The 18,620-nt window shown below is 40.4% G+C and overlaps 1 protein-coding gene across 1 annotated transcript in view; it reads left to right on the top strand.

Moving 5' to 3' along the window:
• Window positions 1–499: 499 nt before the first annotated feature.
• The window catches only part of RAD51B (RAD51 paralog B), a 405,106-nt gene continuing 386,985 nt past the window's right edge, over window positions 500–18,620 (top strand). Inside the window, 4 exon segments of the mRNA XM_086462921.1 lie at window positions 500–583; window positions 1,434–1,547; window positions 4,703–4,819; window positions 15,631–15,767. Coding sequence (XP_086319047.1) covers window positions 500–583; window positions 1,434–1,547; window positions 4,703–4,819; window positions 15,631–15,767 — 452 coding nt within the window.

Consider the following 18,620-nt stretch of genomic DNA (forward strand, 5'->3'; position numbering starts at 1 on the left):
AACAGCTGTCATGAGTCTTGAGTCACCAGAACAGTGTGTTGTGTTCTGGCAGTATATGCTTGAGGGCTAAATACTTACTGTGGTTACTCTACTATTCGTGTTTAGGCATCCAAAGATAACCTTATTTCTTTCCAGTGGAGTATAGCGTGAGGAGTTCTTGTTCAGTTCACCACTAAGTAATTTCTGACTTTCTTAATGTCCCAGAAACATCTGTCCCATTGATGACTCTTCTGTTCTTACTGGCATGATCTCATACATGGTCAAATATGAGGAGATAGAATTTAACATATCTGCTTTCAGAGTGGTAATGTAATTTAATGTGATATAGGCTTACATGGGAAGTGTATGTCACATTAAATTTTATATATATATATGGACACACACACACGTGTGTGTGCACTTTCCTGTTCTTTAGCAAGGAGTGAGTGTAATCGTCTGCATAGTCGTATTCTGAGCATCTTTCAAAAATATTTTTTGTTTGCTCTGTAGATTGGGGAGCATGGCCGCGAAGAAACTAAGAAGAGCAAGGTTATCTCAGGAGCTGTGTGAAAGGTTGAGTCGCCATCAGATCACTACCTGTCAGGTGAAAGGGTTACTTTGTGTTTGTGAGGGGTGTGTTTTGGGGCTTGGTTGTGTTTTTTTTTTTTTTTGGGGGGGGGGGTGGTGTTTGTGTTTTACTGCGTGTACTGTTTACTTTTTTGTAATTTAAATTACAGGGAGCTTTACTTTCTATAAAGTAGGGCGCATTTCAGGCTCCATCTGGCCTGCTGCCTTGTAAAAATACAGCTTTAAAACAATGGCTGCCTAGCTAAAACATTTAAACTTGTGCATACTTACTACCTTCACTTCTAAAGAACCTGAAGATGCCTTATTTTAGCAGGGGTGTGCAGCTACTACTTGTATGGAATAAGACATCCATTTGTGAGCGCTTCACAAAACCACATGTATGCTACATACTCTAGTGTGTGAACGCGCTGCGATGTTACACTTCAGTTATGGATTGATTCAGCAGTATGTTCTAAAGTTGTTCTTATGAATGCTTGTCTAAAGAGAGCCAAGAGGCCCTGTGTATTTCAGTAGTATGCACCATAAATACAGGATCTAGCCCTAGGACTGCAGTCTAGAATACATGATGTATTTTTGAATGTCTTTCAGGTAGATCTAGACTTTTGTGGGCAAAAAAGGTGTTAAGTTTTTGCACTTCAATCGTGCAGTTCAGGAATGTTTGGTCCTTTGACTTCATGTCCTTTAAAATATGAGTACAATTTATTGTAATATACTCTTATCAGGAAAGATTGGAGAGTTATAGCATAGTAGCGTATAACACGGCACAGACCTGTGGAGTGTATACTAGTTGTGTATAAATTGCATCAGTTTAGTCCCCAGTCTTGATTTGTAGGTTGAGCTCTCTGAACTGTTGTATCATCTTTCAGGACTTTCTATGTCTTTCCCTCTTGGAGCTCATGAAAGTGACGGGACAGAGCTACTATGATGTGCAGAAGCTTCTTTGTAAAGTCAGCCGAGCTTGTGCTCCCAAAATGCAGACAGTAAGTAAGCTTGTCTTGGTTCTGGTTTTGACACGGTATCTGGGAAAAAGCTAAACAGTGTCACTCATCTTTTTACGTGGGAGGTTTGTGATATCTCAGTTTGATTGCACTATGAAATAATATTTTCTTTTCAAATTTAGATCTCTGAGGCACTTGATGCAGTGACTGTTATTAGGCATTACAGTCTTGTTCAGGCTTGCAGAATCAGTTCTGAGTGCAGTGGGGAAATACAGCATTCTCTCTTGTAATCCAGCGTATAAAATTTGCTTCTAGTTTGGACGCTGCAACTAAAAAAATAAGCATTGTTTAATACAAGCAAGGAGTAAGAGTTTCAATTTAAATTGGTTTTAGACATAAAATTGGTGCCAAGTGAAGTGATCCTGAAAATAAATTCTTGAGGATTTTTCTCCACCCATGTAAATGAGCTGTAGTGTGGTTTAGGCTACAGGTAGCCTAACAGGGGAGAGTGCAAGAAGGAAATGGGTGTTAGCTGCAATGCAGTGCCTGGATTTTGTTTTCTTTTTGGAATTCAGGTGAAAAGATGTCAAAAATGGTGTCTTCTTTTTAGAAGAGAGAGGACATGGACGGTTCTGACCTGTACAATTCAGCCTGCTTTTTTTTTTCTGAAACAAATAAGCCATGACAAAGTTTATTATGTGTAATTGCAATAGTAAGTGTAGCAGTAACTCTGTGAAACTTGAAATTCTCAAACATACTGCATTAAAGTTAGTGATATGCAGAATTAATATGACTTATATTGAATGAATTAAAAGCTAGCTAATTACTATTTTTCTGTCAATAACTGTTAATAATCAATAAATTTCAGACAGATGGAAATTTTAAGTAGCGTAGCATTTGCTTTTGCCTGTCATCCACACATCACTATTCAATCAAATTTCTTTGCTGAGCAACTTGGCAGATTCTGAAGTTTGTCAGACAGCAGTTGTCAAGGACTGTTAATACAGAGCCAGCTGATAGATGTGTACAATACAGAGCTGTACTTCCAGAAATGGAGGATGTTAGCTGTTTTTAAGGGATGTGGAGGGAATCTTTGCAAACACAGGGTTTCAAATGGACTTCAGGTCAGACTGATGTAACATCATGACTGGTGTAGCAAGAAGGTTTGACCATATCTTTGAGTAAAAAAGAAAAAAGTTAGATAATAGGAGTTATAAATAAGGGGAAAATACTGTCTAGATATGACATTGGAAGCGCTGGCAGCAAAACTTGAGAGTATGCCAAGATATAGAGTAAAAGTCTGATTTCTGGAAAAGTAGTGTGGAGTAGAGTGTGAAGCCTACTGTGCTTATCAGAGTGGAAGTTAGTTAAGGCATGACTTGATCATTATGTGCTGAGTAGAAAAAGGTAATTGTATTAGAGGTTTCTAGAGTCTAGCTGAACAAAAAGCTGAACAAGATCCAGGGGCTGGAAGATAAATTATAAAATAAATCCCTGAAATGGGAAGTAATAAGAAAATCTTTCGAAACTGACATAACTTACCATTGGAAAAGGTTGTCTAAGGATGTAGTTGTTCAACCCTAATACAAAAATACGGGGTAAAATTTTAGGATCCTTATTAGGCAGGAAAGCTAGACTAGAATATTGTTTCCATGGTCTACAGGGTTTGTTTCCACTCTACAGGGTTTAAGTCCTGTCAGAGGTTAAACAAAAAATGATTAAATTAAAATATGTTGAAAATCCTTCTTCATCAGGTCATGTATTCATTCTTGAAGTGAATCTGAGCATAAACTCTGATCCCGTTTGAGTGAGGTAAAATTCATTGTGTTTTGTGCTGGCCTGTTCTATGTCTTGAAAGCTATTTTTTTCTATTTCTCCCCAATACAACTGAAGAACAGAGAAGGTCTGAATGAATTTCAAATGTTATTCTAATATGCTACCAATCATAACATAGGGAAGAGTGATAGCACAAAACCAGGGCGGTATAAGCTATCTTATCTTAGCCTACTGGGTAGGACTAGCTGGAAATTTTTCTGATCGAAATTTTTTCAGCAGAAAATTCTCACTTATTGGCTCAACAAGTATGGACTAAACCATCTAGGATTCAATAGAGTGGTTATTTACTTAGTTATTGGTGATTCCTGTGGAGGTTCTTCCATAGTACACCATATTCCCAGCAGACTATCTTAAGACTGGGATAAATCTGATGCCTGCATTTCTCTCAGGCATAGAGAAATTGAGTGTTCTGGAGTGATCAATCGTGGCAGGTTATGGCAGTATGCTGTGGCAGGGCTTCAGGAATCTCTGTTGTTGGGCCAGGAGTCCAAAACCTCGTGGAACTCTTAACTATAACTAGAACAACAGCCTTTAGATCTTGGACTGTTCCTTTTAAAAATCAAACTTCTGATGTTCATGATGCTCAGTGGTTGAGGAACGTGTCAGTTTTAGCAGATGTCTGCAAGGTGTGAGCAAGACCTCTTTCTTTTGGGAACATCATGTTTTGATGTTTCTGGATCAGCGTTTCCATTTTGTTATTTCTTCTTTGTCTGGTTTAAATTGATTCCCCAAATAATTCTTATGGACTAGAATTTTGATCTTGGGCCAGTTCCTCTAGTCAGCGGAGGCAGTAGGAATTCCAGCTATTTTCAGTTCTGTACATGTCCCATCTTCTTTGCCTCAGAAAAGTGTAAAATTATGAATGGTTACAGGATCAGCCCAGGCTTGTTCAAAGACTTGGGAATCTTTAGCAAACTTTCCCTTCGATCCGCATGGTTTCAAACGAACGCTGGCCAGGGAGTTCTTGGTTTTTGGTTTTGCCTGAGTGTTCTGCATTGGTCACTAACCGTACAGTGTTTACTTATTTAAAAGTTGGAGTTTTACAGGTTGAAAGCAAGGCTTGTTGAATAGGAGCAGAGAAAACCTTTGACACATCATTATTAAAGGCTTATTATTTAATTTTGTGATGGGATAGATATAACAAACCTAAATTTATTTTGTGAGCTATAAATGGGATGTGAATGTGAGGAGCTAAGTGAGTACTATAGCTGAAGATAGAAATAGTTTGTTCATTGGCAAGTGTTAAGTCATTCCAGGTTGATAAAAGCAAATGTGAGAAGTTTGCTATTTCCATTAGAAAAAAAAAAAAATTTTCTGATTTGTATGTTTGTTTTCTTTTGCGTTTTTCCCTCCTTTTGTAGGCTTATGAAATGAAACTGAGGAAGTCTGTCAATCCCTCTTCAGCCTTTTTATCTACCACACTGCGTAGTTTGGATAAAGTCTTGCATGGTGGAGTGCCCTGTGGATCCCTCACAGAGGTAACTTGTTTAATATACTTTACTGAAGGTGCACATCACACCCATAAGTCAGAAGTGACAGACAGGTTGGACTGTCTTGTGTCAGGTGCTTTAAACACAAAATACACAAAAATTTTGGATGAGAAATGCTCTTTTAAATTGATGGAGTGGAGACTGCACTTTTTTTTTGTGGTGTTTTGATTTTTTCCCCAGCATGTCAGGTAATTAAGAAAATGAAAGAATTAAAAAATTTGGTGATGTTATTTTCCTTTAAAAAAGTGAACATTTTCCCAGGAAATTTGGGGGAATTGTTGGCTGGATTCTACAGTGGGAAAATAGCAGTGTGGTTTCGTGGTCAGAGCACAAGGTGCTGAATCAGGAGTCTGTCCTTTTAATACTGACTCAGTTTGACTTTACCAAGTCGTTAGTTTTTATGACGGTACAATAAGCAATTAGGACACAAGAGTGAAGCATATAGGCATGAGGATGACTTTACAGAGTTTTTATATATAAATGTAACTAATTTATGCAATATGTAATTAATTATTTTTAAGAAAACCTGTAAATAAGGCTTATATTATATATGCATGCATTCCAAAGCTACAGATTGCCTATCTATCTATCTGTAACTGTCACTCTCTGAACTTTGGATGAAATGCTACTTTTTTGCTTAGACTTTTCATTTAAGAACAAGGGAGCACTTAATTTTCTAGTACCTGGATTTCTCGATGGCCTTGCAAAAAGTGATAATAACTTGCATGGTTTCTATAATCTGGAAAGGCAGGACTTGTGTAGGTGCTCATAGGAGTCACTGATGCAATCTCTGGCTTAGAAATTTGCCGACCTACAAATGGAGATGTAGAAATGTATATATTGGAGTGAGTATCAATATATGTGTGCTCTGTTCTTATGTAATTTCCCTAGCCATCTGTTATAGGCCCTTGGTAGAGACAGAGTCCAGAGCTAGATGGACATTGGTTTTATGCAGTGTGGCCATACTTGTCGTCTTAAAGTTCTGAACTCAGCTGCACACTTGAAATGAGTGGAAAAATACATACTGTGTGTCTCATGCTCTGAATTTAGACAGGTTGAAACCAGTTTTTCCCTTGAACACTTTAATAGATCTTACCAAGTGCTTTTCTTTGTCTGCTGTGGCAAATTGCCGCAGCAGAGGAGTAGAACAGAGAAGTTATGAAAATCTTACTATGTGGAAAATAATTATTTTTTTTTCCAAAATAATTATTTTTTTTTCCACACCCTATAATCAAACTGGATTGGTTTTGATCTCAGATAGAAATCCAATAGTGACTTAAAACATATTAGTGTTCAAGCAACACTGAGTTTAGACCGTAACAGTTTTTGCTCTAGTAAACTCTCAGGTAATGAGGAGATATTACTCTTTAAAGATTCTGAATATTTCTTTTTGTATACGATGTACAGGTATATACACCATTCAGGTCTTCATAAAAATGTTTAAGAACACTTCCACGAACTTACAGTGATCAGTCAGAATTAGTATTTTCTTCATATTTAGGCCTAGCTTTGTTACCAATTTACTGCAAGAAAATTGGATCGGAAGAACTTAGTCTTAAGGTGCATACTGCAAATCTTTAAATTCTGGTAGAAAAGACTTGCTAAATTCTGTTTCATTGAAGAAGGAGCTGTTCTTATAAGTAGCAGTGGGATGTACAGGGTCCTGAGATTGTAAGTATGCTGCTGTTGAGGATAGTGTCTTCAGCAGGAGATGAGTTTTTGGTTCCTAAGAATGTTTTTATCAGCAAAGCAGTGGCTGCACTAGGAGTAGTTTGAATTCTTTTCTTTTGAATTATTGTTCATGCGGTCAGCTGACAAAATAGCACAACCTGGTTTGAAAAGAAATGATGTTTGCTTGCGACTAGGATCTGGCTTTCCGCAATTTCCATCTGGCCCACTAACTTTTCACATGGCTGTTCACATGCTTACGCTGCTTAAACATCTGAATTGTGCATCCTCAGTTGAAATGTAAAGCCCCTGCTGGACAGGTAGGAGAAAGAAATAGAATAGTGATAGAATGGTGGTGTGTTTTTTCTGTGATATGCTGGCTTGTTCTTGAGCCTGTGACTGCCTCATGGGTGGTGCCCCAAAGAAGGATGTCACTCATCTATAGATCAACCCAGATAACCTGGTCTATTTTCCCCTCCTTCCTGTGGCTTGGCAATTTTGAGTAAAAGGTGGCCAGAGTGTAAAAGTTTGCATTAGAGCATGCTGGAATATTTTTTCCAAATTAAAAAAAAAAAAAGTGGATGCGATCCTTTTGGGTCTGAAGAGCCGTGCAGTTAATTTACAAAGCTGCTGATAACAATGCTGTGAATGTTTATCTTTTTTCTTAATCCTAAGCGTAGCTATCACTCTGCTATCAGTGCAGTCTACCTGACATGTTCTTGCCTAAAGACCAGGTAGAATGGCTCTGGAACACTGATAGACTTCAAGCTTGCTGATTGCCGTGTTCTTGGTGTTGCTCCAGAGGGTGATCTGGGAATAGCAGTGGCTGGCATGCTTGGAGTTCTACTGGAGTTTAACTAACTTTTCACTTCTATGTTTTGGTCTGAGTTTTGCAGTTGTTTTATTATTTTTATTTTTTTATTTGAAAGTAAGTTCTGCAAGCAGTTGATCTCAAAACATGGATGCCAAATATGATTTTCCTGAGATGGTATAAAATAATGCTGTTCAGGAAGTAAATGCAAATGCTTAATTTTCTGGAGCTATGTATTTTGTAATTCTTCTCAGCTTGGTTGATCATCACAATGCTGTTTCTTTTTCAGTGTTTCCTTAAAACATTTATCTCTCTAGATATGAGAAAATCTGTGAAACTTGCTAAACTCTATTTTAAGAATGGTCATACTCTGTATGCATAAATGTATTTAAAGGTAGTTGGGGGAAGTTAATATATTCAAAGATAGGCTGAACTTTTATCTGGTTGTAAATTAAAAGCACTGTCACAGGAAAGGTGTTGCCCTTCAAGTTTTCTTCTGAAAAAAACTTTTGAATGTTAAGGTTTTTTTGTATTCATTAGTTTGGTTAAAAATAGAGACCTGCCTAATGCAGTTACCTTCAATAGGTGATCTCACTAAGCGACCGAGATGTTGACGTCTGTACGAGACATCTACTGGATGAGACCAGAACTGCAAGCTCTATGTTCTTCCACCAGTAGCTTGGTCTTGGTTGCACCCTCATGCCAGATTGACAATACTGATGCATAATAACTGTTTAATCAGAAATATTAGAGAGAGAACTAGGTAGACTCCTGAAATTAGATGACTAACTGAAGAGATTAAAGGTGTCTAGGAAAAAAAAAAGTGTATTGCTTCTTTATTTGCCTTTTAGGTACCACGTGTGTAAAGTGATTAGGGCATGTATTAGGGGTTTCTCAGCAAATGTAAAGGCAGAGAACAATTAACTATGCAGAAACTGACTTTCTCATTTAAAGCCTGGTTCTGGAGATTTTTAAAAGCATTTTTGCAAGAGTCATGAGGTCTGAATTGGTTTCAAAGGTTGGCGGCACTGCAAGTGTTCTTCAGCATGATTGTTAGATGAAGTTTTAGTAGAAGGCTATCGAGTGTCTGCTGCTGCTGCTTTGATGCTGTACTGCAGCTTGCAAACACTTTCAGGTCATGTTCTTTTTGGATGCAAGTGATTTTGGAACTTAATAATTTTAATTTGGTCTTTTGCAACTTGCTGGAGCATAGCTGACCAGCAGATTGCCCTTTGGTATTTTTGTTATGAGGCAGATATTCTAAGTTTGAGAGAAGTTCTCTTCAAAAGTATGTTGTGTGCAGCATTTAGTTCCTGGCTTGTGTGGCTAAATCATTGTCTTCCTGTTGCTTTGCCCATCAGTGGGGGTGGTTGGAAACTTGGAAATTGAGTATATGAGCCACAGGGTTAACACTTGTGGTGATATCTTCTACAACCAAAGCTGCTTGCTTTTTCAGTGCCAGAGGGATTTGATTTGTGTTACACTGTCTTGGACCGCTTTTTCCTAAACCACTGTTAGGTTTTAAGTTGGAAATTAAATCGTAGCTGAAATTTTGTGGTCAGACGTCGGAGCTTTTGGCCAGCTCCTCTGAGGAAAAATTAAAGTAATGACTTTGTGAATATTGAAGAGTTTAATCCCCTGGTAGCTGAAGAAGAATTAGCTTCTTGTGACTTCCTCCAGACCCTATAGATGTGGCAGAGAATATAATATATAGCTTATTGAAAACTAAAAGTACATTTTATTAGGCTGAGACAAATTAAAAACTGTTGTGTCTTTGCCTTTCTGCCTGGGTGATCTTGATTTTTTTTTTTTTTTTTTTCCCCAGAGGAAATTCAAGATAAAACAAACTAAGCAAACCTTTTGTAAACATTTGATTTAAATTATATTAGGGAAATTTTAGTTTTGTGGGGGTTTTTAAACTGATTGATTGTATTGTTCAAAACACTTGCTGAACCAGTGGTAACTACAATAAAATGTGGTAGTTCCTTAAAATTGTTCACTGTGGATTATTTAAAATCCCTTTTTAATGCCCTTTAAAGGAATGCTGATGAAAGATGAAGTATTGTTGTCTTTGGGAACAGAAATTCTCTCTTGCCTTATTGACTTGCTGCCTTGTACTAGCTCGTACTGCAAGATTCCTTCTCTTTCTCTAATATGATGCACATATCCTCAGACATTTTTACACCGTCTCTGCTGAATTAGCTCCTGCATCAGCCACAGAAATAAATGTCGATTCCAATGCACCTCCCAGGCAAGACTGAAACTACAAACATTTTTGAGGTCTCCTCATAGTTGTCCAAACAGTTTAATTTAACAACTGGATTTATGCCCTCCCCTCATTCATTTCAAGGCATCTTTTTAACCAGAAACAGCTGGTGAGATTCCTTGGCTATCACAGTCTAAGGAATGTGTATTGCCTCTGCAATTTTTGTATATGCTTTGGGTTCATATTCAAATTTGGCAGCTATTGTTGATATGAAATTTTGTAATTTAAGTACACTGGATGGAGGACAGATAATTGCATAAACATGACTGATTCCTGATCTGTAATTCACTAAATGCAGTATATGCTTCTAAACAAAAATCATCTAATACTTCTCTTGCATTAAAGCTTCAAGTAGATTGACTGATATGGCTCGGTTTTCAGGCCTTGTTTAAAGACAACAGTGATTAAAGGGATTTTAACCAACTATTAAAAGCAGCTAATGTGTAATAACTGTAGCTAAAGCAGTCCCTCAGTGTTTTCCTGTAAATTTTCTGTGCTTCAAGTCATGCTGCTGCTTAAAACAAAACCATAGCAATACTGTACTATCTTGTGAGGAAAAGGTGTTTGTACTTAAAAACAAACTGTTGTGCATTTGGGCTCAAAAATCAGTTTGATTTTGAGTGTCTGTCAGTTGTAAGGTGTCCTGGTTTGGCTGGGGTAGAATAACAGCCCAGCCATGACAGGCAGGCTCAAGCCAGACAGGGTAGGTGACCTGAATTAGCTACATCCCATAATGTTGTGGTCATTATAAAGGGAGGAGGTTTAGTAAGGAGAGGGAGCTCCTGTGAGGTTATTCCTGCTGGGGTTTCTCTTCCTCCTCTGCTTCTGCTGAGGACTGCTCTGGTGACAGCATATTCCTTTGGATAAGTATTTTCTGTTTGTACTAGTGATGGTTTAATTCAGTCTGTTGTACTTCCACCTATGGGTCCTCTCTCCTTTTTCCCTGATTTCCCCTCTCTGACTGGTGAGGGTTCATCAGGAGATAGAGCTAGCTGGGTACAGGCTAAACATAGACAGTCAATTTGGTGCCCAGTGTTTGTTTGGTACACAAGTAATTTACCCAGGAGAGTTGTAAACCCTTACAAGGGTTGAAATTTCTACAGGTTGTGATGGAATCTGTCACAATATTGGACTTTACAGTTGGTGGACTTCTCTGATTTTTGATCTAAGAGTTGCTTTTGCAGCTCTGCATGGCTCTACTGATGTTTGCTACTGGATTTTTGAGGCTGGTCACTTTTGGGCATAGGGTTAAAGGTGTGGCACAGCTGAGTACTCTGGCAGTTGCTTATGGCATCATAAACTATTTTGTAATCACACCAATCTCTGATACCTATGCACTGGTAATGGGCGAGGATAAGTGGCGATACCCATAGAGTCTTTCTGATACCATACTTCTATTATCAGTTCTTTTAAATATCTTTCAGTTTAGAGAAAAATACTGGTATAAAGAAGGATGTGGTACAGCTACCTAGACCCTGGTGACCCTGTGATGCAGCAGACCTAGGAATTCGATCAGTGCCAGTTGCCCCGGTAGAAAGGACCAAGTAGAGGAATATAGCAGGTCCTGCAGGATCATCTCGAACAGATGAAGAAGTTACAACACGATCCCTATCTCTGGGAGAATTGAGGGACATCTGCAAGGATTATGACTGGCATGACAGAGAGCCACTTGTTACCTGGCTGCTCTGATGCTGGGACAATGGGGCTAATGGAGTAGACTCGAATGGCAGAGAGGCTGAACAGCTCAGACCAACGACAAAGGAAACTCGTATTGACAGAGGCCTTGGAAGAGTGGCAGATTCTCTTTCTCTCTGGAGGCGACTCCTGTTAAGTGTTTGCAACAGGTATCCCTTCAGAGATGATGTTGTGTACTGGCCAAGCAAGTGGACAACCATTGAGAAGGGCCTGAGCTACCTGAGAGAGAGAGCTGTGCAGGAGCTCATCTTTTCTGACCTGGACAGCTCACAGACACTGGTAGATCTGTATAAACTTAAGCTCACCGGACCCACGTGGCGCAAGTGGATCCTAGTGTGTCACCTTCCTATGCCAACACATTGGCATTATTCAGTTGGAGGGATGATGGGGCACCAGCTGTGGGCGAGATGGATGACAGGTTGCGACAGTACGCTGATAACCTTGCTGCCTCCCCGCATGCTGGTATCTCTACTGTTAAACAGACATCAGAAAAATCCACAGAATTGCTTGGTGAAGTGTTGGAGAGGTTGACTCACCTAGAGGATAAAGTTCACTCTCTGAATCAATGCCTGTTTCAGCTGTCGGAAGAAGGAATCTTCCCTTGAGGCCTACTCAGGAGAAGAAACACACCTCACGAGGTTCTCTGTTCTTCTTGTGGAACCATGATGAAGACATGAAGAGGTGGGACGGAAAACCTACTGCAGTACTGCAGGAATGAGTCAATGAGTTAAAAGGTAAAAGTACCGTGAAAAGCGGCCCTGTCAGGAGGAATGCTGCACTAGTTTCTAGAGAGCAACTCCCCAGACAGTATAGATCGGCCTCAGATCTCAATTTAACGCATACAAGTAATGGTGATGAGAGTGATCCATGCAAGTTGCTTGCCTACAAATGCTACTGTTGGATGCTTCACTCAGAAGTAGAGAGGCCCTGTCTCCAGCCAGGGGGAGGATAGGGACAACCATGTCTATTAGACTGTATGGGTTCAATGGCCTGGCAAATCAGAACCACAGAAACATAAGGCATTATTGGTAGAGGTGCACAATGCACCTTGATACCATCAAATTACCAAGGAATACACTCCATTTATATCTCTGGAGTAACAAGAGTTGACAATAGTAGAAGCAGATACAAGCTTGACTGGACATGACTGGAAGATGCATCCTATTGTGACTGGCCCAGGTGCCCCATGTATTTTGGGAGTGGATTATCTCAAGACAGGGTACTTCAAGGACCTGAAAGGGTAGAGATGGGTGTTTGGTGTAGCGGTGGTGGAGATGGAGGAAATTAAATCGTTGTCTACCTTGCCTGGTTTATCGGAGGACCCTTCTGTCATGGGCCTACAAAGCATTGAGGAACAAATGGTACCCATTGCTGCTGAAACAGTGAACCAGTGACAATAGTGTACAAATAGAGACTACCTGATCCCCATCCACGAGCTGATCCGTTAATTGGAGAACCCAGCAAGGGTCCAGCAAGGGTTCAGCAAGGCGCGCTCACCCTTTAACAGTCCTGTATGGCCAGTGTGGAAGTCCAACGGAAAGTAGAGACTGACAGTGGACTATCATGACCTGAATGAAGTAACACCACTGCTGAGCACCGCTGTGCCAGACATGTTAGAACTTTAGTATGAACTGGAGTCGAAGGCAGAGAAGTGGTATGCCAATATTGGCATTGCTAATGCATTTTCCTCTATTCCTTTGGTGGTGGAGTGCAGGCTGCAGTTTGCTTTCACCTGGAGGGGTGTCCAGTACACCTGGAATCGATTGCTCCAGGGGTGGGAACACAGTCCCATGATTTGCCATGGACTGATACAGTCTGCACTGGAAAAGGGTGGAGCTCCTGAGCGTCTGCAGTACATCAATGACATCATTGTATGGGGTAATGCAGCAGCAGAAGTTTCTGAGAAAGGGGAGAAAATAATTCATACTCTTCTAGAAGCCAGTTGTGCCATTAAAAGTGGCAAGGTCAAGGGACCTGCACAAGAGATCCAGTTTTTGGGAGTTAAATGGCAAGATGGGCATTGCCAGATACCAATGGATGCGATTGATGAAATAACATCTGTGTCTCCACCAAAGAACAAGGAGGAGACACAAGTGTTCTTAGGTTTTGTGGGTTTCTGGTGAATGCCTGTTCCTGGTTACAGGCAGATTGTGAAACCTCTCTACAAAGTGACTCGAAAGAGAAACAGTTTTGATTTGGGCCCTGAACAATCGTAAGCCTTTGAACAGATCAAACAAAAAGTTGCTCATGCAGTATCCCTTGGTCCAGTCCCAACAGGACAGGATATTAAAAATATACTCTATACTGCAGCTGGGGATAATGGCCCTACGAGGAGCTTGTGGCAGAGAGCACCAGGGGAGACCCAGGGTTGACCCCTAGGATTCTGGAGTCCAGGCTACAAAGGCTCAGAGGCCAGCTATATTCCCACTGAAAAAGAAATACTGGCAGCGTATGAAAGAGTCAGAGCTGCTTCAGAAGTGATTGGGACTAAAGCACAGCTCCTCCTGGCACCGTGGCTGCCGGTGCTGAGCTAGATGTTCAAGGGTAAGGTTCCACCTACTCATCATGCCACCAATGCTACCTGAAGTAAATGGATTACCTTAATTACACAGTGAATAGGGAATCCAAATCATCCAGGAATTTTAGAAGCTATCACTGATTGGCCAGAAGGCAAAGGCTTTATAAAGCCAATAGAACAAGCAGTGACGTGCTGCTGAAGCCCCACTGTGTAATCAACTGTCAGAAAATTAAAAACAATATGCCCTATTTACTGATGGATCCTGCCACCTCGCAGGAAATCATCGGAAGTGGAAGGCTTCTGTGTGGAGTGCACATGATGAGTCACAGAAGCAGCTGAGGGAGAGGGTGAATCTAATCAGTTTGCTGAGATAAGAGCCATCCAGCTGGCCTTGGACACTGCTGAAAGAGAAAAGTGGCTAGTGCTCTGCCTCTATACTGAGTCATGGATAGTGGCAAATGCCTTGTGAGGATGGTTGAAACAATGGAAGCAGAATAACTGGCAGCGCAAAGATAAACCAATTTGGGCTGCTGCATTGTGGCAAGATATGCTGCCCAGCTGGAGAAACTAGTTGTAAAGGTACACCATGTAGATGCTCACGTACCTAAAAGTCAGGCAAATGAAGAACATTGAAACAACCAGTGAGTGGATCAGGCTGCGAAAGTGTTCCAAACAGACCTAGACCGGGAACATAAGGGTGAACTATTTCTAGCCTGGTGGGCCCAGGACACCTCAGGTTACCAAGGAAGAGATGCGACATACAAGTGGGCTTGTGACCGAGGGGTGGATTTAACTGTGGACACTATTGCACAGGTTATCTGTGTGATATTGTGTTTAAAGACCCACTGTAGTAGTAATGAACATATGATTATCTGAACACAGAGGCCAGCATTCATTTACAATCTCTGCAGGATCTGCAGTGGATAAAGGACAGTATACTGCCATCTCTAGTAGAAAAATCTTGCCCTCAGAAACTGGGGATCTCATTAAACAATGTATTCTTTTGATCTTTGTGTTTTTTCTCTTGGATCAAAATAATCCTGGAACCATTTCACACAAGTTGAGTGTGCTCTTTTTGAATACTGCTTAACTATAGTAGGCTGTCAGTAAGTGCAGGTGAAAGCTTAAAATTGGCAACCTCCTCTGGATCTTTAAATGGTGTTCATGTTGAAATATGGTAATAGGGAATTAAAATCAATGACAAAACACATGCTACATAGCAGAGCATAGTCTCTGGAGTGGATAAAATCTGTCTTGAATATATATATGGTTCATACTGAACAGTCAGTCCTTACAGGATATAGGCGCTTATCCTCGTGACTTCCAAGGGAGACCTGGTTTTAACCAAGGTAATGATGATTCCTAAGCAGTCGTTAACAGTTGAGAACTTGTTAGCTCTGGACTTTGTTTTCAGCTCTGAAGGCCGTTCATGTCATGTGTATGTCAGCTATGACTCTTCTAATTCTGCTCTATTTGAGAAGGTAGCACAGAGAAGGAGATGGAAGAGAACTAGGTCTGGCTCTAGGAAGGATCTTTTAAGAGGAGGGGGAAAGTAGGGGACCTCAAATATGAGAGGTAATAAAGGATGTCAAAGAAATAAAGCACAAGCATAGTGCTGAGTCTGAAGAATTGTTTGTTCTTCAGTGGGTGAATTTGTGTGCAAGGCATAGATCCAAGAGTAACTGCAAGTTGCTCTTTTTGGGCTGCATTCTGTCTTTTTGTGGCTGTCTCCTCCTTTGGTACCTGGAAGAACCGAATTCTGGCTGATAGATTAGTTAAAAGAGTTATGGAGAAATTAATATGACATCTCTTGTTTATGTTACTAATCTTTTTTCTTCCAGGTAACTAGTCCGCCAGGTTGTGGCAAAACTCAGTTTTGTATCATGGTGAGTGTTCTGGCAACACTGCCTATAAGCATGGGAGGACTAGATGGCGCTGTTATATACATCGACACAGAGTCTGCATTCAGTGCTGAAAGGTAAGATACAAAATTCTGAAATACACACTTGCAAATTCTTTAACACCTTTTATCTTGGAGGCTTCAATTGTTTTCTGAGCAATAATTAAGCGTTTATAAAGTAAATACCTATAGTAGTTATTAAGCATTCATTTGATATATGCAGTTATTCTATAGATAATGAAATTAATTAAATAGAATAGTTTGCTCACCTTCCTAATTTGTATGATGTTGCAGATTCCAGTTGAGGTATGATGAGGTGGATGGTGCACTCTTTAATTTATAAATGGTCTTAACAGTCCTGTACCTGAAATCTTTCTTTGCAGTTTAGTTTGTGGAGTTAGCAGGAAGGTTTCAAGGATATAAAGGCCCAGAAGGTTTAGTACAAAGGAAACGGAGGTTTTTCTGTGAACAGTAGGACTGACATAGCCAGTTTTCCTTCAGATTTCTGTCCTGTTTCTGCTGAGGGGGGCCCCTGCCTTTCTCCTGCACTTCGAATTTCTTCTGCAGTAACCTCACATCTCTCCTATGTCCTTAGTGGCTGTGCAGTGCTATATTCCCTGTCTTGGTTTGAAAGACAGGTGTCCGCGGAGGAAGGCAGGAGCCTCCCTTGAAATGGAAAGTGCAACCCCCTTCCCTCCAAATTATTATAATTTTGAAATTAACGGGCCTTCAGGCAAAGATATGGGGAATAGGAATAACAGTTCTTTACTAATATATATATATATCTATATATCTATATCACAAGGCAGGGAAAAAACAAACAACCCACTGGTTTACACTGACAGAGTCAGGAATACAACCTGACACCCTGTTAGGGTGGCAGTAGCAGTCCGATAAGATGCTGGCTGCAGTCCTCCTGAAGTGATGGGTGTAGTTCTGTGGAAGCAGCAATCAGGTAAAAGAGTCTGGTCTTCCTCCGAAGGTCCAGTGGTAGGTAGGTAGCTCTTGTCCTCTGGAACTCCAGTGGAGGGGAAAAACTCCTCCGGGAATCCAGTGGAAGAAGGCTGCTAGGGTGTTGGAGATCTCAGTTTTTTGTTTGGCGTGGACTGCTTGGCTCCTTCCCCCCCCCGGGCGGAGCATCTCACCATGGGATGGGGAGTCGTGAAGCAGTTCCTTGATGGGCCATTAACAGGGGATAGTCCAGGAGCGAGTTATCGATGGGTCAGGCGATAAGGCATTGTTGTGCCCATTAACAGGAGATAGTCCAGAGGGGGGAGGCAGGGAGCACCGCCCCACCTGGTCTCAACAGCTCCTGAAGATGGTAATAGAATACTTTTTTTTTCCTTTTGGCACATTTTACACTGTAACCTAGGACATTCCCTTACCTCTGTAACATCTCCAGTTCTTCTAATATCACCTGCTTTGCCCATGCAACTGCTCAGCTGTGCACTTACGTTATCTTCTAACTGCTGAATGGACAGGAGACACTAGTATCTGCTTGAGAGTTACAGATGTATGCACGTGTTGGTTACCACTCTTCCCATGTTAACTGACTGATTAACTGTTGAAATAACTCTGCAGTATTTCATTAAAGGTAGCTCTAATTTACTTACTTAGCTACCAACTTTTCTAAACCATGAGGATTTTATGTTTTTATTTATGTCTATTCCTTTCTCACTGTCATTTTGGAATTGAGTTCAAAAGTTATTAAGGGTCTAGAGGAGGACAAGAAGCACAGTAGTCCCATCCTTGTTTGTATAGAAAAAGTTTCATTGAAAAAACTACTAAGTAATCTGAAATATATAAATTATACTCACAGCCTGAATCTGGATATGAAAGCAAATGTATTTACATTGTTTAATCATTTGAAGTTATCGCAGATGAGAAGGTGGGGTTTCTAACCCAGTTTTAGTCAAGTTTATTTCACAAAAGTTTCTATTACTTTAAACTGAAAGTGTAATATATGAAAGGAAAAAAACTTCAAGCAATGGCTCTGCAAAGTATGGTGCTCCCTTCTTACATACCACTTAATTTTTATTTCTGGTCCATGGAATGCAGATAGTAAAAAAGGGTAGGATCTGATGGGTGAGTTAAGGCTTGTTGCTTAGAAGCAAATGTTAAAGAAAAGGAAAACAGGTGAACATGAAAATGAAACTGCTGGATAGACATTAGGATGTAACAAAGAAACGTGGTAAAAATAACATTATTACTAAGGATGATAATCTTTTTGTATTAGATCATATTTAGTATTGCTCAGTTGAAAATTACAGCTAAACACAATTTCGGCAGACAACCTATTTCATATACTTTCTGTGTTGCAGCCTCTAAGGAGCAGCACCAGCAGAGGGAAGTGCTTATCCCCTTCCACCTGGTACCTGCTGGACACGTCATCTACATGTAGTCTAATTTTGGGCTCTCGGTGTGAGAAAGACATGACAAACTGCAGGGAGTTTAGCAGGGGACTATCAGGATGGTTGGGAGCTGGAGCACTTGCCCTTTGTGGAGGAGACTGAGGGCTTGCTCAGCCTAGAGGAGAGGAGGCTTTGGGGGGAGCTAACAACAGCCTTCCCCTACCAGTGAGGAGGCTGTCAAGAAGATGGCACAGTGGTGCATGGCAGGGAGACAGCAGGCATACGTTGAAATCCATTTCTGTGCTGATTTATGGAGAAGCTTTTTCACCATAAGGACAGTCAGGAATTGGAAAAGGTTGTGCTGCCTCCGTACTTGGAGGCTTCCAAAATATGCTAGATAAAGCCTCAAGTAACTTGTTCTGACTTCATAGCTGGAAGTTCATACTTTGAACAGGATGTTGGCATGGAGATCTTCTCTTTCTAACCTGAATTTTCTTATGATTCTCTAATCCTATATTATTAATAGATGGCAAATAGAAGAGATTTTGGGTTTGTTGTTTTAAACACTTTAGGTAACAGA

Source organism: Leptosomus discolor, chromosome 3, assembly GCF_034619465.1.
Source record: "Leptosomus discolor isolate bLepDis1 chromosome 3, bLepDis1.hap2, whole genome shotgun sequence".
Taxonomy (NCBI): Eukaryota; Metazoa; Chordata; class Aves; order Leptosomiformes; family Leptosomidae; genus Leptosomus; species Leptosomus discolor.